The sequence below is a fragment of the Tenrec ecaudatus genome, chromosome 2 (assembly GCF_050624435.1).
Source record: "Tenrec ecaudatus isolate mTenEca1 chromosome 2, mTenEca1.hap1, whole genome shotgun sequence".
NCBI lineage: Eukaryota > Metazoa > Chordata > Mammalia > Afrosoricida > Tenrecidae > Tenrec > Tenrec ecaudatus.
This window is the reverse complement of record NC_134531.1, coordinates 293,487,605-293,514,968: the sequence shown is the minus strand read 5'-3', so window position 1 is coordinate 293,514,968 and position 27,364 is coordinate 293,487,605. Positions and strand designations below refer to the sequence as shown.

At 39.6% G+C, this 27,364-nt stretch overlaps 1 protein-coding gene and 1 pseudogene across 1 annotated transcript in view; one reads left to right on the top strand and one right to left on the bottom strand.

The window, feature by feature from the left end:
* Positions 1–8,563: 8,563 nt before the first annotated feature.
* On the top strand, positions 8,564–8,990 carry LOC142440662 (large ribosomal subunit protein uL15 pseudogene; annotated as a pseudogene).
* A 3,151-nt stretch (positions 8,991–12,141) lies between these two features.
* MORC1 (MORC family CW-type zinc finger 1) overlaps positions 12,142–27,364 on the bottom strand; it is a 224,168-nt gene continuing 208,945 nt past the window's right edge. The window contains exons 26-27 of the mRNA XM_075542961.1: positions 17,399–17,593; positions 12,142–12,279 (exon numbers count right to left, since the gene is read on the bottom strand). Of these exons, the coding sequence (XP_075399076.1) occupies positions 12,142–12,279; positions 17,399–17,593 (333 nt within the window). The remainder of the gene's footprint in view (positions 12,280–17,398; positions 17,594–27,364) is intronic.

Sequence of the window (27,364 nt, the reverse complement as noted above, 5' to 3'; positions counted from 1 at the left end):
TGCAATGACTGGATATTCCATGATGAATTTTCTATACACCACATAGGGCTCTTTTGCAGGATTTCAGTTGGAGTACCAGCTCTAGACTCGGTATTCCCCATCGTAATTCACACTCTACAGCTTTTCTGCCAGGTGTTTTCACTCTTCACTAAGACTAGAGGCCAATCTGTGCCCAGAGAAAGTCATAATATACATCTTATAGCCATAGGCTGAATAAGAACAAAAAGCCAGTAAGACAAATTCACATGTTCAGTTTTTTAGTATGCTGGCTGTCCTGTGATTATTGTCATCCAAAGATACACTTTACTGTGAAGAGTTCAGGTAATATTTGAGAGAAGGTAATCTTTGGCATATTATTAGCAGTAACATGCCTACATAATTAAGTGGTGCCTTAGGGTCTAATGAAAGGAAATTTGATTTGTGATCAGAAATCTGCATTTCTGAACACTGTTTCAGTACTCACTAGCTATGTAGAACCATTGCTTGTAGTTTCAAGGATCAGTTTTCTGCAAAATGGTATGAGTTAACTGCCTTTTTTATACCTAGATATTGTGAAAATAATTTGGATAATGAATATTTTTAAAAAGTAAAGTCCTAGAATTATACATTGTGAATTTTGATAAAAATGGATTCTAGGTATAAGAAAGGAAAATGGTTAGAGACAATTAGCTAATTAGTGATAAGAACAGTTGTAGATGTTCTAGGACGTTAAGTGTGGTCTGATTATGGAGGAAAATATTACACTGTGTCTTCTGGGTTTCTTTTCTCTTTTTACTTTTTCCTCTCTCTACTGTTCATCTTTCTCCTATCTCTCAAATCTGTATGTATCCATACATGCCCTCTGCCTGTTAGCTCACTTTCTTTCTGAGATTTATTTTGTTTTAGCCAACTGCCACCCCCACTCCCACCCCCAACCAATGCCAAACAGATCCAAGAACTGAGTTATAGGGTCTAAGAACTGCAACCATGGTCTAGTAGTTGTACATGCATTTTCCAGTGTTGTCCTTAAGCCATATTTCTTTCAACTATGTCTAGGACCAAATGATTCTAGGTGAAAGTATAGTGATTTTATTAATTTAAAATCTAGCTCTCTTCTCTTTCTTTCTTACCCCATGTGGGCTTTGTCTATAAATCTGAACTCTTCTTTAGTCCTTACTAAGCACCTGTTTTATCTATCTCTCTAGTTACTTATAATTTTACCATCACATATCATAAAATTCAATGGTTTAGCCCATTAAAAATTACACAACTACCAATCATAGAATATTTTTATAATATTCTAGATCAAATTTAGAATCAATTTTAGAATATTTTCTTCATTATTGTACTCATTATCTCTACATTCCTCCCATCCCCAATCTCCCTTGTCATTCCCTAAGAAATTATTAATCCAGTTATTGTCCCTATATATCAACCTATTCTGGAATTCATATAAAGAAAAACATGGAGGAAAGCCTCAATTGAAAAGAAAGCAAAAAATAATAACAACCAGAGAAAATTTTAAATGGGTAAAAAAGTAAAGGAAGAGGTCAGGAAAGAGAGTGGAACACATCCTGGCCCACCAAGCACAAAGGATGACATTCCCGATCAGAGCATAGAGGTAGGGCTCGCCCCACCATAAGACACAGCATCCCTCACTGACCCATAGTGCTATGGGGGACAACAATAGAGACACACTGAGAGAATAGAGCCCCGTCTGACCTTACCATGCCGGGGTGAAATGCTAAGGGCATGCAAGAGAGCAGCAAGGAGGGCAAAGCAACGATTCCCCAGGGAATACCAAAAATAGACTTGTGACACCCCATCAGATTCGTCAAGATAAACACTTGTGAAGGTGACTAAACAGACCTGGAACTCTTTATAGTCTTTTCTGTTGTTGGTTTTCTTTCTCTGCCTTGTTTTTGTGTTTATTGTTGTCTCTGCATGCCTATCTGGATAAGATAGTTGGGATCAACAATCCAGAGGAGGAAACAACAGGACTGGTGGTTCCAGGGGGGACACAGGAGAGAGGGAGGTGGGGGAAAGGAAGTGGGGTTCAACCAACCCAGACACAAGGGAACAACAAGTGATCTAAAATCGATAGGGAGGAGGGTATAGGATGCCTGGTGAAGCTTGATCAAGGACAATGTAGCCGAGAGGAATTACTGAAACTTGAAAGAAGGCAGAACATGATAGTGGGACAAGAGGAAAGTAAAAGGAAATAGAGGAAAGAACTAGGAGGCAAAGGACATTTATAGAGGTCTAAATACAGGAATCTACATATGTAAATATATTTAAATGTAATGATAGGGAAATAGATATATGTTAAGTATTAGGTAGCAATGGGCACTGGGCCGATTCCTCAATACAAGACCACTTTTTTCTAATACCTTGGCATTCTGTGATACTCACCTTCCTGAAATGATCCCTAATGACAAAATGGGTGTATAAGTAATTGTCTTGAAGAAATCTGATGGTGTCCAGCTATTGAAAGATATAGCATCTAGGGTCTTAAAGGCTTGAAGATTAACAAGCAGCCATCTGGTTAAGAAGCAACAAAGTCCACATGGAGGAAGCACACTCACCTGTGTGATCATTAGGTGTTGATGGGATCAGGTACCAGGCATCAAAGACCCAGAACAAAAAATCATATCAAGGAGAATGAGGGGGAGTGCACAGTGGAGACCCAAAGTTCATCTGTAGACAATTGGACATTCCCTTACAGAAGGGACGCGTAGAAAAGACAAGCCAGTCAGGGTGCATGTTAGCACCAATGAAATATATCTTTCCTCTAGTTCTTTAATGTTTTTTCCCACAATACCCCCCGACTACCATGACCCCAAATCTACATTACAAATCCGGCTAGACAAGAGCATGTATAGGGGCACAGATAAGAGTTGGGAACACAGGGAATCCATAAAAGATGAACCCCTCAGGACCAATACTGAGAGTAGTGATGCCAGGAGGGTAAGGGTAAGGTGGGGGGAGAAAGGGGAAATTGATCACAAGGATCTATATATAACCCCATCGCTGGGAGAACAAAAGAAAAGTGGGTGAAGACAGACATCAGTGTAAGACATAAAAAATGTATAAATTTTCAAGGGTTCATGAGGGAGGTAGGGTGAGGGAGGAAGGGGAAAATGACTAGCTGATACCAAGGGCTTAAGTAGAAAGAAAATGTTTTGAAAATGATGATGTCAACATATGTACAAATGTGCTTGACACAATGGATGGATGTATGGATTGTGATAAGAGCTGTATGAGCCCACAATAAAATGATAAAAAATGAAAAACACTTTAATAAAATAGGTCAAAAGAGGAGAGTACATGATAAAGTGTTAGTTTTTAATTGAATTGACTTTTGCAACAACCCACTTTTCACTGCACTCTGCACGATAACAGGCTATTTACATCTATCGCCTATGGTCAGAGGGGTTTCACTGGAGGCTTAATTCTTGTGCGGACCTGCAAATGAATTTAGGGCTTCCACTGTCATTTAGAATGTTCTGCAAACTGAGCGTCTTACTTTAGTTTTGTTGTTGGATTTTGTTGTTGTTTGTATGTTTTTATTTATATGAAATTTGGTATAGGTAAAGCTATGGAAACTGACTGTATTGATTTCTTATGGCAGGAAGGCTGGGCTAATTGAGGAGCTAACCACAGTGAGTATAAGAAAGCAGAAAATGTTCAAAATTACTTGTGGTTATGATTGTACAATTCTTTTTAATATGATTGAGGACATTATTGAATTGAATGATATATGAATTATATATAAAAATACTGTTAAAAATAAAAATAGTAAACCCCCACCCAAACAACGATAAAACAAAATACAGAAAAAGAAAGCAGAATGCAAGAATACGCTCTTCTATTAAATTGGCATTCTATGACGCTCACCTTCCCAAAACAAAGCGGGTGAATAAGCAAATGTGGTGAAGAAAACCGATGTGGCCGGCTATAAAAAGATATAGCATCTGGGGTCTTAAAAGATTGAAGATAACCAAGCGACCATCTAGCTTAGAAACAACAAGGCCCACATGGAAGAACACACCAGCCTGTGTTATCAGGCATTAAAGAACAAAAAGTCATATCATTGGGTGCACACCTCCATGATACGATCGCTGAGGACAAATGGGTGCATAAGTAAATGTGGCAAAGAAAGCTGATTGTGCCCGGCTATCAAAAGGTATAGCATCTGAGCTCTTAAAAGGCTTGAAGGTAAACAAGCGGCCATCTAACTCAGAAGCAACAAAGCCCACATGGAAGAAGCACACCAGCCTGTGCAATCACGAGGTGTCGAAGGGATCAGGTATAAGGCATCAGCAGAACAAAAAAGTCTTACGTAGTGAATGGGGGTGGGGGGGATGCAGAGTGGAGACCCAAAGCCCATTTGTCGGCCACTGGAGATCCCATTGTGGAGAGGTCTAGGGGAGGAGACCAGCGAGTCAAGGTGCGATGTAGCACTGATGAAAGATACAACTTTCCTCTAGCTCCTAAATGTTTCCCCACCCCCACTATCATGATCTGAATTCTACCTTGCAAGTCTGGATAGAGCAGAGGATGTACACTGATACAGATAAGAACTGGAAACTCAAAGAATCCAGGCCAGATGATACCTTCAGGATTAGCGGTGTGAGTGGCAATACTCAGAGGGTAGAGGGAGAATGGGTTGGAAAGAGGGAACCGATTACAAGGATCTACATGTGACCTCCTCCCTGGGGGATGGACAACAGAAAAGGGGGTGAAGGAAGACATTGGGCAGGGTAAGATATGACCAAATAATAACTTATAAATTGTCAAGGGCTCATGGGGAGGGAGGGGAAAATGATGCCAAGGCAAATGTTTTGAGAATGAGGAGGGCAATGAATGTACAGATGTGCTTTACACAATTGATGTATGGATTGTGATGAGTTGTATGAGCCCCTAATAAAACAATTAAAACAAAAAAGAAATAGAAAATAATAAAAACTGTCACAAGTTTAAAATGGGTAAAAAGGGAGAACAAATGCTAAACTCATAAACTTTACTACATCTGCAGTTCCTGATTTTCAACCATCAGTATTCTCCTGTTCTGGAAAGGTGTGCGTCCGGGTTGCATCCTCTCACTGTACTCATTCAATCTGTATGCTGAGCGGGTTACATGAAGAATGTGGCATCAGTATTGAAGGGAGGCTGATCAATATTGAAGGCTTATCAGTATTGAAGGGAGGCTGTATGCAGATGGCAGAACCTTGCTTGCTGAAACTATGAAGGACTTAGAACTCTTGTTTATGAAGATCAAGGGTTGCAGCCTTCAGTATGGGTTACAAATCAATGTGAATAAGACCACAATCCTCACACTGGAACAATAGGTAACATCATGATAAATGGAGAAAAGGTTGAAATTGTCAAGGCTTGTGACTTGCTTGGATCCCCAATCCATGCTCATGGAAGCAAAACTGTGCATTGTATTTGGCACAACAGCTGCACAAGACATCTATAGTATTGAAAAGCCAGGAGGCTACTTTAAAGAATAAAGTTGCCTCTGACACAAGTCATGGTTTTTTCAATCGTCTCCTATGTATGTGAAAGCTGGACATTGAATAAAGAGGACCGATGAAGAATTCATGCGTTTGAGTTGTTGTGCTGGCAAAGAGTATTGAAAGCACCATGAACTATCAAAAGAAATCTATCTTTGAAGAAGTAAGGACTTAGTGCTCCTTAGAAGCAAGGATGGTAAAGCGTGGTCTTCCATGATTTGGACATGTTGTCAGTATGAATGGAGAAGGGCATCATGCCTGGCAAAATAGAGGGGCAGGAAAACAGAGCGAGGCCCTCAAGGAGATGGACTGAAACAGTGCCTGCAACAATGGGAGCAAGCATGACGATAATTGTGAGCACAGTGCAAGACCATGCAGTGTTTCACTCTTTTGTTCACAGGGTTGCTGTGGGTAGGAATTGACTTGATGGGACCTAACAACAACAATTTCATAAAATATTGACTGTGGATCAAAGTAAAACGAAATCCTTGATGATTTTTATCTTTCCTGCCTATCGGTCAGAATGGACTCGATGGGACCTATGATAACAGCATCTACATCATCCACTTCCCAGGGCACTCGGTTTGATAGCGAGACTATTCAAATGCCTGGTCAATGGTCAGAGGGGATGCTCCTGAGGCTTAATCCACATGGCGGTCCTGCAAGTGGATTTTGGGTTTCACTGCCTTCCATACCCTCTGCAAACCTAGTGCTCCGAATTTAAGCTCTAATAGAGTCCCTGCTCTGGTCTTAGATTTTATTACTTATCATCTTTGTATCACCACACTAGTGTGCATCTCCTATGTGGACTCACCTGATGCCTTGCTTAGATGGCTGCCTGCTTAAAGGCAAACCTTTAAGACCTTATACATTATTCTTTCTGATAGCCAGGCAGCATCTGATTTCTTCAACATTGTTTTCAATAGCACCCATATTGTCAGTGATATTTTCATGCAGACAAATATCGAGTAAGATCACAGCATAATAATTAATTATTCTTAGGTTATGGCTACGAGCAATGCAAGGTCAAATTTCATTCCTATACCTATGGTTGTATATATATATATATATATATATATATATATATATATATATCCCCAGTGCACTTCGGAAACATCATTATCATTTTATTGGGGAACAGTATACATTATCTCCATGGGTTATATGGTAATTGTAGTGACAGTATCATTAATTTAGTCAATTATATTGAATTTAATATACTGTCAAGAAGGGAATGTATACATGTATAGGACAGTTTTTTAGATTAAAATACATGGATTGCTGACTTGTACAGATTAAGTTATCTATTTATAAAAACATGGTTGGAGATTGGCCAAACTTTCAATAATGCCAATTCACTAGGGCAGAACTATGCCTGCTGGATTAAGATGTCACAAAAAAGCAAAGAAAGTAGAAAATAGCAAATAATTGTTAAATCGTCATTTATTGAGTGCCCTCAAAGCAAGAGATTTGAAGCAATGTCCAGTGACTTTCAAATCCATTACCTTTGAATAGTGATCTCCTCACAGTAGTGCATTTCAGCCTGAAGTTCAAGGGAAAGCTTTAGTTCCCTTAATGTGCTATAAGTATGTTTAAGGTAAAGTCAAGTTGTCTTGATAGGGTTTCCAAATTGGATTCTTCTAAGGGCTCTGAAGGATGGTGTGTACCTTGAAAGGACAAAGCCTTAAGTCCCAGTTCTCTATAGCTTAAGGTCTGGGTTATCAATGGCTGGACAGAAACATGGTCATTAGTGCCTGATTAGGAACATAGTGCCAATGTATCCTCCCCTTGCGAGTTCATATAAGTAATGTTCAGTGCTTTTCCCAATGCAAATTGCCCCACCCAGTTTACTCAGAAAAGAAATAATCTCTTCTGAAATACACATGGCTCCTTAATTTCCATTGAGGTACACTAAGCACCCATGTAGGATTGTCTGTTGATTTGGGTTGAATATGGAACAATGTTATAAAGAAGAAACTGATGAGTCTTCTCCCTCTCCCAGCACGATGAGAAGCTGATTCCAGCTGAGGCTAACTACTACGGAGAGGTTTTGAAGATGCTGAATACTTGTTTTAACCCCTTGATTCCTAAGGAGCTAGAGCCACTGGAACTTAGGTGAACTTCCTTGATGGGAAGTGACAGTATTTATGGCGAACAAAATTAATTATATTTCTAACATGAGTGTTTTTCAGTAGAAATTTGTTACATAATTAAATGATAAATGTCCACTGCTTTCAGTCCACTTTGACTCACGGTGGCTCTACAGAGGTTTTCTGAGACTGTAACTCTTTAGAGGAGCATGTGGTCTTATCTTTCTCCTGCAGAGGAGCTGGTGGGTTGAAACCACCGATCTCGCAAGAACAGCAGCTCAATGCCTAACCCCCAGTGTCACCAAGGCACCTGAGGGAAATGGTAGAAATCATTTGAGTAGATGAGATCTCTTATGCAGAGGTGAAAGTGTGAGGGCTCAGCACTGCGGAATATTCTTTTGAGAAAATATGTAGGGTATCCTATTAGAATCTTCTCTGGGGTGGTCTTGCTTCAAACTCTTTCTAAATTGTCTGCCAGAGATTATTCAGAGGCACTGACTTATTAACATCAATATTCATTAATAACCAACTTCTAGATTGAAGAAAGAATGCACTCGGATGATGGCAACGAATACGAATGAAAATTGTCCAGGGTGTTAGAAAATCCCCGTGTGAGGACAACATTGGGTAGATCAGGTGTATAAAAATAAGTGATTCAGAAACTGTCTTCACATAAAATGTTTTTTCTAATCTACATAATTATTACTTGCTGCTGAAAAAGAAAATTATAAAACTATTGGAAATATTAAGATAATTCTTATATTTGATACACTATTGAAGTTTTAAAAATAAGGAACCTGATGGCTATCATAAATCATTAACCAATCTTAAAAATGTGAAAGTCTTCATTTATCATATATCATTAATTGTAATAAATACGTGTACCATCTTTATTTGAAGAAAACTTTAAAATACTGGAGGACACAAAAGAAAATGCACAGATGAAAATGTAGCTCTTTTGTCTCAGCAGCCGACATGCCCTCCAGACTGAGGAAGACCCGCAAACTTAGGGGCCACGTGAGCCACGGCCATGGCCGCATTGGGAAGCACAGGAAGCACCCAGGAGGCCGGGGTAATGCTGGTGGCTTGCATCATCACAGGATCGACTTCGACAAATACCATCCAGGTTACTTTGGAAAAGTCAGTATGTGACATTACCAGTTGAAGAGGATCCAGAACTTCTGCCCAACTGTGAACCTTGATAAATTGTGGACCTTGGTCAGTGAGCAGACCAGGGTAAATGCTGCCAAAAATAAGACTGGAGCTACTCCCATCATGGATGGGCTACTACAAAGTTCTGGGGAAGGGTAAGCTTCCAAAGCAACCTGTTATCGTGAAAGTCAAATTCTTCAGCAGAAGAGCTGAGGAGAAGATTAAGGGTGTTGGGGGGCCTGTGTCCTGATGGCTTGAAGCTACGTGGAGGTTTAATTAAAAGTTAAAAATGGCAACAACAACAAAAAGAAAATGTATGTCTTGGTCTTGGAAAGACTTCCTATCAAACTGTATCAATTCTGGATGGGAGATTGCTCCCCCGTTTGCCCCCCACCCCACAAATGTGATCGCCTTCTCCAAGACAGATATGCCTTCCTTCTGCCATCCTGTCTTGAATGTCCAGTAGGATCTGTTTATCACACTTATAAGAGTACCTGTCGATTTGGCGTGATCCCAGCACAGTGTTGTGCAGCAGCAACTGAATGGCTCTCTCCTCACATCCTGAAAATTGACCTCAGCCGAGGTGCAGTCTGTGTGTCTAGTGTTTCAGGTGCACAGGTAGAGGGATGATCTATATAAGTCATGGATTCTCTACCTTGCTGTTTGGGAGACAGGATGAGTGGAGTACATGCCCTCAGGGCAGAAGGCTATCTTTTTATTATTATTATAGCAGTGTACTCATAGAATATCTGTCCTTTTGTGATTGACTGGTTTCATTTAGCATAATTGTTTCTAGTGCCTTTTATATCATGAAGTGATTCATGGCTTCTAATTTTCATGGATGGATAGTATTCCATTATGTCTATATACACCAGAATTTCCTTATTATTTTACTGATGGGAATTTCGATTGTTTCCAGGTTTTTGCTGTTGTAGATTGTGATGCTATAGACATAGGGGAGCACATGTCAGCTCATGTTTTTTCTCTTGCTTTCTTGGGGCATATGCCCAACAGGAGTAGTGCTGGGTCATCTGGTACTTCTATTACCTGTTGTATCAGATAGCCCTAGATAGCTTTCGACAACAATTGTCTATGTTTGCAATCCAAGCAGCCACAAAGAGGTGTCAACTAAGCCCACTCAGAAGAAGCACACCAGCCTCAGTGATCCCAGGATTATAAATAATAAAATCCAAATCTGGAGGGAATGGTATTAGAGCTTAAGTTGTGACACATGGTTTGCAGAAGGCTCTGGGATCCCCAAATCCATGCATAGGGTCCAACCAGGGATCCTCTAATGAACCCCCTCTGACCACAGACCAGGGGGATGACTAGCTTTGCTATCATGTGAAATACAGTGGGTTTTGTTGTGTTTTCTGCGTATAAAATCCAGATTAGGTCAAACTGTAGAGACGGTGACTACATTGATGGTTTTTTGGGGGGACATGATAGGAGAAAAGAAATTGGGCAAAAATGGGAGCTGATAACTCTGAGTACAAGAAAGGAGAAAATGTTCTAAAATTGATTGTACAACTCTTTTTAATAAGATTGTACTACTGTATTGTATGTTATGTGAGTTATATGCCAATGACACTGTTTTTAAAGTATCAGCTTCTTCTGTTAATCTATATTGTTATTAAAAACTCAATAAAATACGAATAAAATTGGGGGGGCAGCAGGGACTTGGGAAGGTTGATCTTAAGATTGAATGAGCATTAAATTTATTAGGATAAACAGAAAAATATTGATCTATAAAGTTATTAGTCAACCTTATAAAAATGAGCCTATCATAAAAAGAATGGAAATAATTAAACAAGGTATTTTCTTTATAAAAATGAAAATAAGAATTTAACATATAATAAAGGTGGCAATATAGATAAGTAGAAAAACTTAGTTAATTGACGATGCCATGACCATGCATAGGAATGATAACTAATATGTACTAACTTGGCTGGCCTAGGATGCCCAGTTTCTTGGCAAGTGCTCTTAGATAATGTACTGGCCCTTCCTTTGTGGTACAGTGAGAGTAGCAAATCAATCGAAAGAAGTTTCTTTGGTATTGACTCCAATATGTATGACTTTGGTGCTGTGACTCACCTCCAATATGTAAATAGATGTTCTGGTAAAGCTTTCTCTTTATTTATTGATTCTCCCTCCTCCCCTCTGGTTTTTCAGAAGCCTCCAGTCCACCTCCTGACCTATACATTGTGGATTCACCAGCCTCCTTCCACCTGCCCCCACTGCAGCTCTCGGCCCTAGCTCATCTCCTCATTCCTGCCTGGATTTTACCATCATCCTGCTGTCTGTCACCTTGTACCTTCCATGGTTAAACTGAAAAAAAAAATCACAGACGAGTTGGAGAAAGGATCCTGTGCCCAGTTAGCTACCATCCTTCCCATGAGCAGTCACCCTCAGGGCCTCCGGAATATGGTTCTGGGTGGAGTCCAGGCACTTCAGGCTTAGCTGGAGATCCATGTGAGACTGACATTGCCAAGGGGAACAGGTGATAATTTTACAAAGTTGTCTTAAATGTAAAATGCTATATAATTAGATAGTTGGATAGTAAGGAATGGTATATATTGACAAATATGTTTTTATATACACTGATTATTTTTAGATGAATTCACAAGTAACAATTAAAACGGTGCATTCTGTCAAGAATGATGTGCAAAAGACAAAGATAGAATGAAAACTTTTCACCATATCCTATTTTATATGTTCTGACCTTTGTACTGTGTGCATATATATACATACATAAAATTAAAATGATACAATTCTTCAAACAAACACTGAGTGATTTATTGTTTTTTGGTCAAAAGTTGCAGATACTTCTAAACAAAACAGTTATCAAGAACATTGTGAAAACAAAATTCCTTATACAGACAGTATATAAAGATGTATATATACACTTACACAGACACATGATGTCTAAGAGGCTTCTTCTTTTACTGTAACTAAACAATAAAACTATCATATAGCCTTATCTTGAACGGTTCTTTGGGGATTTATATTTTGAAAAATGGCATAATTTCTAGATATTGTTTCCAAATATTTTGAGAGAAAATGATTCAACAATCCCTTGCATATTAATTTTTATGACCACTATTTTCACTATTTTACAATCTTTTAAGTAAAGAAAAAATTGAAACATAAATAAAATTTTACTTTTTGTTGGTATCTCGCATGAGAATTACAGAATCACAGAGTTTCAGAGAAAACAAAAGAGAATATAAGATTATGAAGTAAGTTATGATCTGTCACAATTTTTTAAACATTAACTTTTCTTAGTGTTAAATAGGACAACCTTTATAATAACAGTAACAAAGAGAGATGTTTTGGAAAATTCTCTTATTAACATTTTCTAGTAGGAAATGTCTTTTGAGTTTTAATTTTGAGAAGCACTTTTATTTTTTCCCAAAAGGGAAATTATGCCCTGACTCTATAATCACTTTATTTAAAGGATTTTGAAAAGGGAGATTATCTTCTTTAAGCAAAGCTTCTAAATAACTGTCAATGTGTTCTGGATCAGCTGACGGATCACCCTGGAAAAGAGAAATAAGAATTATGGGAGGGGAAGATGCTACAGGCTGACTCCTGAAATCCAAGAAGCCTCTGAAAGGGCTTCCTGGTGATTTATGTAGCAACAAAATCCACTTTGCATTTGAATAATGCTTTTAACCTTTCAAAATGTTTTTGCATTTAATCTCATTTCATGGTCACACTTCATGCTTCTGTCCTTTTTCCCCCTCTAGTAGAGGTTAGTCCAACTATTTTTTGTTTTTCCTTCTCTGTTTTATAATATTTATTAGATTCCCAAACCACCCCCAACCCCACCAAAAAAAAAGTCTTAATCTTTTTAATTACAGGTTCGCATCTCCTTTTTAAAAACTAAGAATCTTTAGTTTTATTTACAAAAATAGAAATATAGGCCAAATTTGACTTCTCTGTGTCTCCTCTTTCCACATAAGCATTGTGGTAATAACTTCTTTTATAAGAAGCAATAAACTAGTCTCTAGAAGATGGAAATTTTAAAAAGTTTCAAAAGCCCAACTCTTGTAAAATGATAGTCTGCTCCACGTGTCTCCCACAACTCCCTTGAGGATCTTCCCTGAGGGCTCTGGGTTCTGGGAGTCTCTACAGAGCTCATGAAAGGTCGAAGAAACGTTGCATGCCGTGGGGAGTGCAGTTCAGTCCAAAGTCCAAAAGTCCAGCAGGGGTAGTCCAGATGCTAAAGACAGTGGATGTACCCACTCACCTCCCGGCCCTTGCCAATGATGAGACCACACCTCTTGCTTCTCAGTGAACTCGTTTTCTATGCAGCAGGTTGGCCCTGCAGAAATGCTCTTCACAGTTATTCACAGGTGACTCCTACCTGTACTTTCCCTTACCTTCTTACCAGTCCCATGAAGGGAAAGGTCATTTAGAGGACATTCTATGGTGCAATCAAATTTAACCCCAAAGAATTAATCTATTCTCCCCCCACCCCACTTGACTATACCTTATTTATACACACATGACCTGGGGCCTCTGGAAAGATGTTTTCCGTGGGCACTGGCCTCCTACTACTCTTAATCAGCCAGGCTTTTCCCCAGGCTACTCCAAAACCGTTTTCTTTCTCCTCTCAGCTGTAGCATCTAATTCCTCACAGGCACTGTGAGCAACGGTCACTAAAATCACCATTAAGCAAACAGCGTGATCCAATGAACAGCCTCTCCTAAGGTCAGAACTCGATCGTCTCATCATAGTCCTGTTTGTTAGAAGACCATGCCCTCCAAAAATGGAACCATGGCCACAGGCATATGAAATCCCGAATGACTATATATTACACATTACCTAAGGGATTATGGCTCGACGTACCATGTTAACTGAGTATAACTCCAGTATCTTTTCCCCCAACCCTTGAATTGCTGCTTCTTTCCCGACCTACTCCCCCCTAGCTCCCTACTGGAGTAATTCAACTCCTTTCTTGGGCTTGTTAATTCATGGGTGGGATAGATAGGCTTCCTTTTTACTAGACTTTCTCCTAATACTTCAAGTTAATTCCTTCTCCAGCTTCTTCGAATGCCAGTCCCACCCCATCTGCCTTTGGTGCACCTCATTCTGCTTTTCTGTCCTGTTCCACTACAGTTGCTCAAGCAATGAGGGATGTAAACCAGAGACCTTCTAAGCTAAGGATGAGAGTAAATGTGATTGGGTGGGATTCTTTGAGTACTTCTCCAGTGACACGAGGTAAATATACCAAAACCTTTCATCTCCATACCAAACTTGTGAATAAGTAAATTATACTAGCAAAATTACCCTGACTTATCTGGGAAAGCCCGGGTGTTTTGCACAGAAGGAACAGCAAACTCTGATTTCACTTTTCCTCCAGGCATTTATAGATCTGCTACAGAGAAAGCCCATCATATTTACCATCGTAAATTGATGCACAATATTTCATTTCTATGACAAATAATTTTTTGTCTTCTTGATATTTCTTAATAGTGAAGGAACCACCATCAGTGAAATGGACCAAGTGCCAGGTTTCACAGTAGATCATTTATACACAAAACCATCTGACACCCTTTGCAGTCACAGAACCCCAAAGAGCTCCATTCACCTAGCATTCAAGGAGTTCTACTCTGAGAGCAACTGTACACAGCAAGGATTGGCTCAAATACTATTGTTGATGGAAGCATAAATGAAACTACCATGATTGGAAAACTCTTAGCACTAACCATCTTTTAAACATTTTCATACATGTAAGATCTTAATTATTGCCTAGCCTATTGATGGGGTGTGGGACTTCCCTTTTTACTATATCCTCAAATTAAGCACCAAAAAAGTAAAAAGGAGGATAGAAATTATGCCCTTCATTTTTCACACAATGTAAAAAAAATCCCAGATAAATCCAAAAGACATTAAAGAAGTGATAGTCTTTGCAGGGGCAGTACATTATTTAATGTGTCTTTTCTAGCTCAAATCTCCAATTCTATTAAATTACCTTTTCCTGCTTGGGTCTGGTTAAAGCAGTGGTTCTGAATCTTCCTAATGCTGTGACCCTTTAATACAGCTTCTCATGTTGTGGTGACCCCAGATGTGGGCATATCTGCATGTGGGCGGACCTGCCTGGAGACTAGTAGAGGAGCCATGTCTCAGTACATAAAATCATCGTAAATATGGTCTTAGGTGACCCCTGTGAAAGGGTCGTTCGACTCCCAAGGGGTCTTGACCCCCAGGTTGAGAACCGCTTGATTAGAGGGTAGAGGAATACTGATAGGATTCACTTGTACTTTTGAACAGGATTCCCTGGAATGCCACCCTGCTTGGTATAAAGGGGGTCTTCTGAGAAGCAGGAGAAAGGGTGTCCTTAGCAATAAAAGTCAGGAGTGGAGGATATCCTTTGGACCCGAGGTCCCTGCATAATGGACCTCTTGGGCCCAGAAGACAGCTGTGAGGAGGAGCAGCAGTACCATGAGCCAAAGCATGGAACAGATGTTGGGAAGTGATGGAGTTTTGAATCCAGGGAGAAAATGAACAGTGTGTCATTGTTCAGGAAACTGGCTTTTGGAGTGGCATGCCTCTGGGCACTTAATTGGGGAGTTGAGCTTGCTGGCCCATGGGAGTGGAGCCTGTTCCTTTAGCCTGAGGTTTACTGGAATTGGGTGCCTCTGGCCACTTATTTCAGGGAGCTAGGTTTGCTGACCCACAGAGCTTGAGCTGTATGCTTTCAGGTTGAGGCTTCCAGTGGAGTGTTATGTCCTTTTGAGTGGTTATCAGCAGACCTAAAAGAATTTTGTAACATGTTCTGATAATTCAACCCTGATCATTTCTCACTGGCATTGCAAATTGGTGACTTCCTTAATTAATTCTTCAACCATGAATTTTGTCTCTTGAGTCCCGTGTAGTCATTGAAATGGATTTCAGAACCCAGGGAAGTAAAAGAGAGATCATTAATTAAAACAGCACAGTCTTCTACCTAGAATTAATGTTTGCAGCCAGGACTGATGAAACCCAGGTAGCCTGGCTCTGAAGTCCGCACTCCTCATTCAGGATTGGGATAGATAATGTACAGTGAGGTGCCTTGACTCTCACCCCTAAAAGGAATGGCAATCCTCCAGGTAAGGATTTCTATAGGGAACTCACTTCTGGTTCTTTTCGCTTTCATGGCTAGGAAGGAACCTACCTGGAAGAGTAAACCATAATCTAGATCGCAGGGCCTATTTCTCTGCTCAAAATGCCACATCCTCTGACTTTGACTTCTAATTTTATTTCTAGTGTGCACAGAAAGACATCTGAAACTTGGTTATACTCACTCACTCGGCTCATTCACGTACTCACTCACTCACTCTTTCACCCTCTCATCCCAAACATAAACCCAAACCACACTCACTAACATCAAGTTGATGCCAGCTCACAGAGAGTCTATAGTACAGGGTAAAACTGTCCCTGTGGGTTTCTGATACCATAACTCAGTGGGTCTCAACCTGTGGGTCGTACATGGCCCCTTTGGGGGGTGGAATGACCCTTTCACAGGGGTCACCCAATTTGTAACAGTAGCAAAATTACAGCTATGAAGTAGCAATGAAAATACTTTTATGAACTGGGGGTCGCCCTGAGGTAAAAAATATAGAGAGTTACAGGTCCGATGCTTACTAATTCAAGATTCCTGGTTCGATTCCAAGAACGCATGTAGTACCTGAGGCACTCACAAAATAGAAAGAGGCAATGGAGAGGTCAAATACATTTATCTGAAAGTGACATTAATTGCTTGTATCAACATGTTTCTGGGATGATGGGGCTTTTCTTGAAGAAATATATCAATATTTAAATGATTTAAATATTGATGTGATAAAGAAATGTGGATGCGATAAGAAGTCTTTTAATATGGCTGTTTCCAGGCTTCGCTTGCCATTTGGACCCACTCTGCCCGCTTCGGCTCCTCCGTATTAAAGGGTTGCAGCACTAGGAAGGTGGGAACCACTGCTGTAATGCATCATCGGTATAGAAAGCTCTGTTTTTCTCCCTCAGAGTGGTTTCGAATTGCTGACCTTGTGGTTAACAGCCCAATGAGTAGCCACTGCACCAAGATTCCTCACTCACTCAAAGGTGTTTTAAAAAGTTCATGGGAAAATGGAATTTTCCATGAGATTATTGAAGACCTTTCATTTTATCTACCTATTATTTTTGCCACATTCCAGCTAACACTTCTAAGTGCTATAGTAGAAGGCAGGCTATTTCTCATGAGTTCAGTATATTATAAACTAATTTTTTGTATTGACGTATACCAACAAAACTGGGAATCAAACACATTTACAGTGTTTTTCCAGCCTCTACAACCTCTCTTCTAAGATTAAAATGGTCTGTTTTTGTTTATGTATTAGTATAAAAAAATAAAAGGCATTATTATTTGTAAAAAAAATTTTAAACATATTTCTGCTAGAAAGCAATTGAAGAGATTATTTTTACAATGGATATAGAACAACAAAAACTCCCAATTTTAAGGGAAAATACTATTTTTAGGATGCTCTTTTACATAGTTTCGAGGTTCATTTTATTATTTTAAGCAGTGAGCATAAGTTGCACTCAGTGACTTGTCCAAGGTCAATAATGAGAGTTAGGACTAGAAGCTACTTGATGCTTTCTCTATCCCGACTATTCAAACGCACCTGCATTACTCACCAGGTGAAGTTTCTGTAGCAAAGCTGCCAGCTTTACACGAAGGTTCATCAGCTTGTCTTCTGTGAGTTTTCTTTTCTCTTCACATTGTCTCAGAGAGACTTCATCAATCGCTTCCCTTCTGACTGCATCAGAGATAATGGACTGCATTTTGCTCTTTAGTTTTTTCTCATATTGAACCATAAACACATTTTGGATCTGAGGACATTTTGAAAAGCAGTTTTAGTGAATTTCTAGACTATTATTTTCCACACCTAATACACAAAGTAATGTCATTTCCCAATTCTACGTGTACATCCCAAGTGTCACCTCTGTGTAGAAATGTTACAGACAGTATATATTGATGCCCTAAGGAAATTACAACCTAATTGAGATGGGACAGGAGAAAAACATGCAATAGTCTAGTAACTCTGAGGAGGTTTTGATGGAAAAATGTAATGAAATTAAGGAATTTTCCACAATGTTTGAAGTCCTCCCTGTATAATAAGGGAGACAAAGACCAAGGCCGATTGGAGACCTTTCCTTTGGAATGAAGAAAAGTAATCTAGTAAGTGTTGGATTTGTTCTCCCACTAGTGACGTCAGATGAGTCCAAGCACAAAGCAGCAGTTGCTTGTGACCTGCTTTCAAAAGCACCAACTAGCCACGGATAAGGACTGGCTTTGGGAGGCGCGGGCAGATAGTGTCACTTATCACCCAAGCCTGAAGCAGTTGGAAGGACGCACAGACACTACAGTGAGAGTGATTCCCTTTCCCGTTACCTCTTCCAGTTCCCTGTCTGATGTAAAGATTACAGAGAGTTACATGTACGATGCTTGCTAATTCAAGATTCCTGGTTCGATTCCAAGAACTCATGCAGTACCTGAGGCACTCACAAAATAGAAAGAGGCAATGGAGAGGTCAAATGCATTTATCTGAAGGTGACATTAATTGCTTGTATCAACATGTTTCTGGGATCATGGGATTTTTCTGAAAAATATATCACTGTGGCAAACGTTTAAATATGGATGTGAAAAAGAAATGTTGATGTGATAAGGAGATGTCTTTTAATAGCTGAGTTTCCAAGCCTTGCTTGCCAATTTGGACCCAGTCCTTCCATACATTGCCCACATCATCTTGAGGCATGTATTAACCTTATCTATTTCTCTTCTTTCTACGAAATCCATTAAATAAGCAAATCGATCATATACATAATAAGTGCTCTTTGCTCTTTAATAAATACAACGTATATGGCAAACTCAAAGCATTGAACCTAATTATAGGTAAACAAAGATACACCCGGCTACTTCAAAAAGTTCATGGAAATTTTAGATGAAAAGTTAATGGAATTTTCCCACCAACACTTGGAAGCCCCCTTGTATAAAGCTATGGTTTTTGTCTTCAGACAGTTCTAGTCTTTAGGAGGAGAAAGTGCCAGGTGCGCAATATTACATGTTGCTGTAGAAAGTTCTATGTGTACCTATGAAAGGCACAGAGGCAATGAGAACTGAGAGAAGGGTGTATATTCTCCACAAAAACAAAGAGACTTATTGCCTTGAGGTAATGTAGTTGACTTGAATTTATTTATTCTTTCAGTGCTCATTTAATAGGAATCTTTGAGGTTGGGGCACAAAGAACATTCCATATTGCCCAACATTGATCCTATATCTAAAATTAATTGAATCTGTTAAAGGTCAGCTAATTAGAAAGCTTGTAGATTGACTTGTAAAGGTCTTTTTAAAATTATATATTTAGAATCTTTTAAAATTTTTTACTGAGAAATGGGTTGGGGTTCATAATGCAAATCAATTTCTCATCCAACGAGCCGCACACATTTTGTTCCACGCCATTTCTTTTCATCTCCGGATGGTAGCATCACTTATCCTACTTGCTCCTCTTCCCAATTTCGATTCCTCCTTCTTTGCTAGACCTTTGTACTTGGACAAATATTGCCCCTTCTGATCTAAAATTATCCTAAGTGCGTGCCCCTCCCGAGTACTATGCTTCATCTTATAGGCTTGTCTATTATTTGGATTAAACCTAAGCCATGGGGGTAAATTCACTCCTATACCACCGATTGTTTAATAGTACATGTCATTATGGTTTTTATCCATCGTTATGTAACATATCATTTTTTATTTACGCATTTGTTTTCTGTCTCCCACTCTACAATGTAAACTCTATGAGAGTGAGGAGCTGGCCTTGCTTACTATTGCATTTCCAGGGCTCAACACACAGCACAAATAGTGGGGTGGTGATGGTGTTGTTTAGATGCCATCGAGTTGGTTCTGGCTCATAGCGACCCTGTGTACAACAGAAATAAACACCACCCAAGCCTGCACCCCCTCACAATTGTTACTGTGTTTGAGGCCGCTGTTGCAGCCACTGTGTCCCTTCTTCTTGTCAAGGGCCTTCCTCTACTTTACTGAGCATGATGTCCTTCTCCAGGATCTGCTGGTCTCTCCTGATATTATGTCCATAGTACAGGAGACAGAGCTTCCCCATCTTTGCCTCGAAGGAGCCTTCTGGCTATACTTCTTCCAGGAGAGATTCCTTTGTTCTTTTGGCAGCCCATCGTCGCCCTCATTCAATGTCCAACTTTCACAGGCATATAAGTCAGTGGAAAATACCATAGCTTGAGTTCTCAAAGTTACTCCTGTGCCTTTCAACACCTTAAAGAGGTCCTGGGCGGCAGATTAACCCAGTGCAGTGCATCTTTTGAGCCCTTGACTGCTGTTTCCATGAGCGCTGATTGTGGATCCAAGAAAGAAATATCCTTGACAACGTCAACCTCTATCCCATTTATTATGGTGTTCTCTATTGGTCCTGCTGTTAGGATTTTGAAGGCTAAAATTTTGTGAGGATTTTGAAAGCTCGACTGAAAGCTACGATCTTTGATATTCAAGTGCCTCAAGTCCTCCTTACTGTCAGCAAGCAATTTGTATCTTATGAATGTCTTATGCTGATTGTTAATAAGCCTTCCTCCAGTCCTGATGCCACATTCTTGTTCACATAATTCATTTTCTCCGGCGATTTGCTCCGCATGCAGATGGAAGAAGTATAGTGAGAGGACACAACCTCGATGCAACCCGTTCTTGATTTTAAACCATGAAGAATGCCCTTTTTCTATTCTCACAATTACCTCTTGAATTATGTACAGGTTCCTGTGAGCACAATGACGTGCTCTGAAATTCCCAATTTTCCCAAGGCTATCCAGAGTTGGTCTAGATTCACTCAATTTGAATGCCTCGGCATAGCCAAGTATCCCAGGAAAACATTTCTCTGGTATTCTCTGCATTCAGCCAAGATCAATCTGACATCAGCAAGGATATCTCTTGGTACGCATGCTCTTCTGAATCCATCCTGAACATCTGGCAATTCCCTGGCAATGAACTGTTGCTTGTGCGGCAGTATGATCTTCAGCAAAATTTATATTGGCGTGGGAGATCAATGTTATTGTGAGGGGCTACCACAGCCAACTGTTCTGATCAGTAGAAAGATCATGGTAGAATGGTAAAAAAAAAAAATGCGAAACAAAACTAAAATTCTTTTCAAAGCCTATACTCGGTGATTCAATCAAAACTAGAGAACTTCTGATACTATTGTCCTGATATACTCTCTGAACTCTGAACCAGTGCTCTCCTCTGAGCAAAGTTATCAGATTGTCACATAAAATAAAGATCTCCTGTGAATACAGTGATCCATTAAACACTCATTTGTATGTGACCAGAGATCAGTGATGATTCAGAAGCAAAGAAGAGAAGGGGACAGGGGACCTAAAGTACAGGAAATGGGAAAATCAGAACAAAATTAAAGAAAAGGTTGACACACTGTGGAAAATGTAATGAATTCTGCCAAACAATACAGATAGAAATAATGAAATGGAAATCCAATGTCCTAATTTTGTGTGTAAAGGTTCATGAAAACATAATAAGATGTTATTAAAGATAAATCTCTAGATATCTCATCCCCCAAATACTTACAAATAAATAAAAAAATAAAACTTTAAATAAGTATAAATGTTAAAAAAATCATTTGGAAAAAAAGTGGTATTGCTCAGCATTAAGGAGTGAATCCTACGGATATCATGTGGAGTGCAAAATCCAGTCATAAATGGGACATGCCTTGTTCAATTTATGTAGCATTCTTGAAATGACAAAATTATAGAAATGGGAAACATATTAGTGTGCCAGGAGCTGGACGTGAGGAAATGAGATTTCTTGTAGGAGCTTGCCTGGATGTGTCCTTGATAAAGGTCCCTGTACTAGGGAGAGTACCAGGGGTCGAGAAGTCACGAGTCATGCCCTCTCAATCTTGATCTGACCGCTTTGGTAAGAAGGCTCTAGAGCAATTTTCTAAGCCCTTCTGTATCACATAATGTGTGTGTCTCCATCATGGGCCTGTTTCTGCTCCGGAAGCCCCATCTGTGATTGTGATGTATTGATCTGCGTCCAACCATGAATTTCCATGTGTTGCAGCCTTTATTTAACTAGCATCCTGACTGAAACCACGGAAGCCATTTTGACCTTGCATTGCTAATGGCATCCCTCATTGAAATGATGTATCTGTGTCTTTGTGTTTTTATCCCTTTTAGAGCTTAATAAATGTTCTCCTATAGGAGACTGGGGTTTCTTTCTACCCTAAAACAGATGGCTCCGACCATAAAGGAGTAGTAACACAGAAGAGGTCCTTTTCGTGATGGGAGTTTTGTTTTTGACATTTGTTGCCATCATCATTCTCAACACATTTGCTTTCTACTTGAGCCCTTGGTATCTGCTCCTCATTTTCTGGCCCTCCCTTTACCACTCACCCTCCCTTATGAACCCTTGATAATTTATAAATTATCATTTTTCAATGTCTTACACTGTCTGATGTCTCCCTTCACCTACTTTTCTGTTGTCTGTCCCCCAGGGAGGGAGTTGTATGTTGATCATTGTGATTGGTTCTCCCTTTCTTCACCAACCTTTCCCTTACTCTCCTGTTATAGCTATTCTCATTATTGGTCCTTAGGGGTGTATCTGTCCTGGGTTCCCTGTGTTTCAAGCTCTCATATGTACCAGTGTACAACCTCCAGTCTATATTAATCAGATCTGTAAGGTAGAATTGGTATCATAATAGTTAGGGGGACGAAGCATTAAGAACTACAGAAAAACTGTATGTTTCATAGGTGCTATACTGCACCAACTGGCTCATCTCCTCCCTGTGACCCTCTGTAAAGGGATGTCCAGTTGCCTAGAGATGGGCTTTTTAGGGTCTCAACTCTGCTGTCCCCCTCATTCACGATATGACTTTTTTGTTCTTTGATGCCTGATACTTGATCCTACCAACACCTCATGATCACCCAGGCTGGTGTGCTTCTTCCATGTGGGCTTTGTTGCTTCTCAGCTAGATGGCTGCTTGTTTATCTTCAAGACTTTAAGGTCTCAGATGCTATATCTTTTGATAGCCGGACCACCATCAGCTTTCTTCACCACATTTGCTTATGCACCTGCTTTGCCTTCTGTGATCATGTCGGGAAGGTGAGCATCGTGGAGTGCCAGTTTAATAGAACGAGTTCTTGCATTCAGGGAGTACTTGAGTAGAGGTCCAACGTTCATCTTCTACCTTAATACTAAACCTATAAATATATGCACATAGATCTATTTCCCCATCATTATATATAAATATATTTACATATGTACATGCCTGTATTTAGACCTCTATAAATGCATGATGGGAGTTCTGTATCTGATTTCAGTGAATGTGAACATTGAAAAAACTTACACTTGTATGTTTCATCATTGCATGTTTCACACAAGTATAAATTTATGCAATGTTCACATTCCTCTAATTCTTAAATGCTTCCTCCCCTCACCCCCACTATCATGATCCCAATTCTACCTTAAAAATCCAGCTAGACCAGAGGATGTACACTGGTACAGATAGGAACCGGAAACACATGGAATCCAGGACAGATGATCCCTTCAGGACCAGTAGTGAGAGTGGTGATACCAGAGAGTAGAGGGAAGGTGGGGTAGAAAGGGGGAACCGATTATAAGGATCTACATATAACCTCCTCCCTGGGGGCCAGAACAGGGAAGTGGGTGAGTGGAGTCATAGGACAGTGTAAGACATGACAAAATAATAATAATTTATAAATTATCAAGGGTTCATGAGGGTAGGGATAGTGGGGAGGGAGGGGAAAAATAAGGAGCTGATACCAAGGGCTTAAGTAGAAAGCAAATGTTTTGAGAATGATTGAGGCAACAAATGTACAAATATGCTTGACATACAATGGATGTATGGATTGTGATAAGAATTGTATGATCCCCTAATAAAATGATTACAAAAATAGAAAAAGAAGATGTAAACAAAATAGATGGGAAGTAACTATCAACTATGTACCGACATAGTTGATATGGGAGCTTGTATCTTGTTTGGTGAAGACCCTAATTTGAACTCCTGGTCTACAGGTCTGTGAAAGAACATATTTCCGCTTAAAAGCACTGTGGTAGTTACATAATTGCATGTCACTTTGATAAATAGGCGTAAGGGTGGATTTAGCCTGTCAATCAGGTCATAGCCTGGTGATGCCTCCTTGTGGGCATTGCCTTCTCATGAGGATTCTGGGAACTTCTTATCTTTTTCCCTGGAAACGCCCCCCCTCCCCCCCACACACTCTTGCTGCTTCGCCTTCCTATTAACAAGCCACATGGAGCCATGCTGATGCTGGCCAGAGCCCTGGAGATGTGTTCACTGCCATTGGATCCACAAGAGTTTGCACCCACCAGCCTGTCATCTTCCTGCATTCTGCATCATCCCATGTGACTGCGTGAGTCTGAAGAGTGATTTTATCGCCTATTATCAGACTTATGGTCTAATATAGGACTTATGAACTTGATCTGGGCTGGGCTGGGATGTTTTCTTAGTGTACAATTACTCTTTGATATAAATTCTTCCTTATACATAAAAATTATACTTTTGATAAAATATAAAACGATTTGTATATTTTATCAATTTCTATTTGACACTGTACTATAATTATATGAGACATAAGTATGGGGGGAATTGGGTGAGTAGGACAGGAAACCTCTTTGTAATAGTTGTGCAACCTTTGGTGAATACAAAAGAAAAAGTTTAGGGAAAAAGCCAACGTCCCTACATCGTTACATTAAGAACCTTTACACAGCTCTTTGCATTTAAAGGCAAAGTCAGTCTCTCAAAGTTCACTATTCTGTAACCAACAAACTGAACTCTCTTTGAACGTTGTCTGTCAGTTTCCTGATTCCTCCTTTTACTTTTCTTAGGGTAACAGCTTTAGGAGGTTTCTATAAAAAGTCGCAATTTTGGCAGCTTTCAAAACTCAATGAAAAAGGCCTTCTGCTTGTATTAACATTGTAATTAAGGCGAATAGAGAACTGTAACAAGATGAGAGGCTTGGTTCTGCTGGTTAAATCCACTATTGTAGAGGTATTTGCGGCTGATCCAAAATAGAATTCTTCCCAAACTCCATTAGTGCAGAATGCAATTCAAATTTGAAAGCGGATATTCAACTGGGATTTTAATTTTCTGCCTTGAATTCCAAGTCTATGACTTCCAGGCTTTGGAATTCTAGGAACTTATTTTTTTAAGTATAGAGGGGGAGGGAGAGGAAGGGGGCAAGAACATCTGTGGACTCTGTGAAAGATACACAGAGGTTTGCCTGTGCATATTTATAAGGGCAGGTCTAGAGTAGAAACAATTATCTTTGATTCAATGTGCTTATCCAGCTCTAGATGCACTCTAAGGTATTGTCTTAGCATATAAAATTTAATATTTGATCAGAGTATTCCTAACCTCAAAATGTTTATAATCTAATGAGAGAAAATGAAATATAAGAAAAGAGTAAAATACAAAGAAGAAAATTTAATAAATGCTAAAACACAGCTGTAATATTTTCCTAGAACACATATAGATGAAGACTAACCTCACATCGAGAGACTGAGAAATGTTTTGTGTAGAAGATCGCATTGACCAGGCTCCTAATAGCATGGACAATATTTCCAGAGATCAGCTTGGATTAGGACATAAATAAAAGCATTCTAAGGGACAGCATGGGCAAACATCGAGAGGCGGGCCAATCAAGGCAGGCTAGAAATGCGTGGCGAGGCTCATTTTGGCTGACCAAATGCCTTGTGAGAAGAAAGAAGGTCAGACAGTAGTTGAGGTCCTCAAGGCCACTAAGGTTTTCATGAAACATTTTGATTTTGTCGTTATCAAAAAGCAGATTTCAAGATCAATCTTGAAGCACAGTGCTGTCTGTAACACAATATTAACACAAGCATACAAAGTCAGCTAATACAACTATTATTCAAATTTAAGTAAACACTGATCACTGAAGCCAGGGAAGATAAAGTCAAATAATACAACCAAATTCTTAGATCTGAAATCGATCAAACATGTAAGCACAGTGCATTGATAATTATTGATGATAGGGATGTGGACCTTGGAGACAAAGAGGATAGAACGGTAGTTACAAAATACGATCTTGGTGTTAGAAACAACGTTGGAGATCACATGATAGAATTTTGTTAAGGTCAATGACTGCTTTAGAGTAAACACCTTTTTACAACAACAGAAATGATGATAATACACGTGGACTTCTCCAGATGAGATACACAGAAATTAAGTCGACGACATGTGTAAGAAGAGACGCTCAATAGCAGCAGCTCAAACCAGACCAGTGGCTGACTGTGGAACAGACCATCAATCACTCACATTCCAGTTTAGGCTGCAGTTGAAGACAATAAGAGCCAGCCCCAAAGAGCCAAATACGACCTTGAGCATATCCCACCAGAACTTCTAGAGCATCTCAAGAACAGACGCGATGCATTAAACACTAACAGTAGAAGACCTACTGAGCTGTGACATGACAACAAAAACATCGGACATGAAAAGAGCAAAAAATAAAATAAAAAGATAGGAAGAAAAAAGTCAAAGTTGATGTCAGAAGAGACTCTGAAAGTTGTCATTCAATGTAGAGCAGCTAAAGCAAATGGAAGAAAGGACGAAATCCAAGAGCTGAACAGAAAATTCCAAAAGACAAAATATATTATCACAATGAAACGTGCCTTTGCACCTACAGTTAGAAACCTAAAAATTAACATTTTCAGAATATCTCAAGCTTAAATAACTGAAGAGAAACATTAAGCCTTGTTTTGTACTATTGAAGAATTCTATGGGGAAAATAATAAAAAATGCAGGAAGCATTTTAAAAAGGAAGAAATATGTAGAGTCACTATACCAAAAAGAACTGGTGACACCCACCCATTTGCAGAGGCAGCATATGATCGAGAACTAATGGTGCTGAAGGAAGACGTCGGAGCTGCACTGAATGCATTAACACAAGCAGCAATCCCGAAATGGATGGAATACCAGTATTTGACATGTTGATGACGCACTGGGAGCACTCACTCGTCTGCGCAAAATTATCTGGTCAACTGCCTGGAGGAGTCATAATTGCACCTATTCCCCAAAAAAGGTGACCCACAGAATATGGAAATCGATAAACAATATTTTATTTTATTTTGGGGGGGGTATGGCTAGGGTTAGGTTTGGTTGTAGGGTTAGGCTTAGGTTTGATGATAGGTTTAGGGTGAAGGTTAACTTGTGGTTAGGTTTTGGTTAGATTTAAGGTGTCTTTGAGGGATAGGATGAGGGTGAACTGCAGTGTGTTAGTCTGGGTATTTTAGAGAAACAAACCCACAGAAACTCATGTACAGGGAAGCTCCTGGATATAAAGACTCCAGGGTTGAGGTCCAGGCAGTATGGCAGCGGCCAGACCAAATCCAGGGGTACACATGCTAGCCAATTAAAAAGGAGGGGACTAGGGAGGAAAGGGGGGAGAAACAATATTTTAAATATCACCTGCAAATTAAAGTTTTGCTGAATATCATTCAGCAATGGTTACAGGAGTACATAGACAAGGAGCTTCCAGAAATCCAAGTCCATTGCATATGAGGGCTTGAAACAA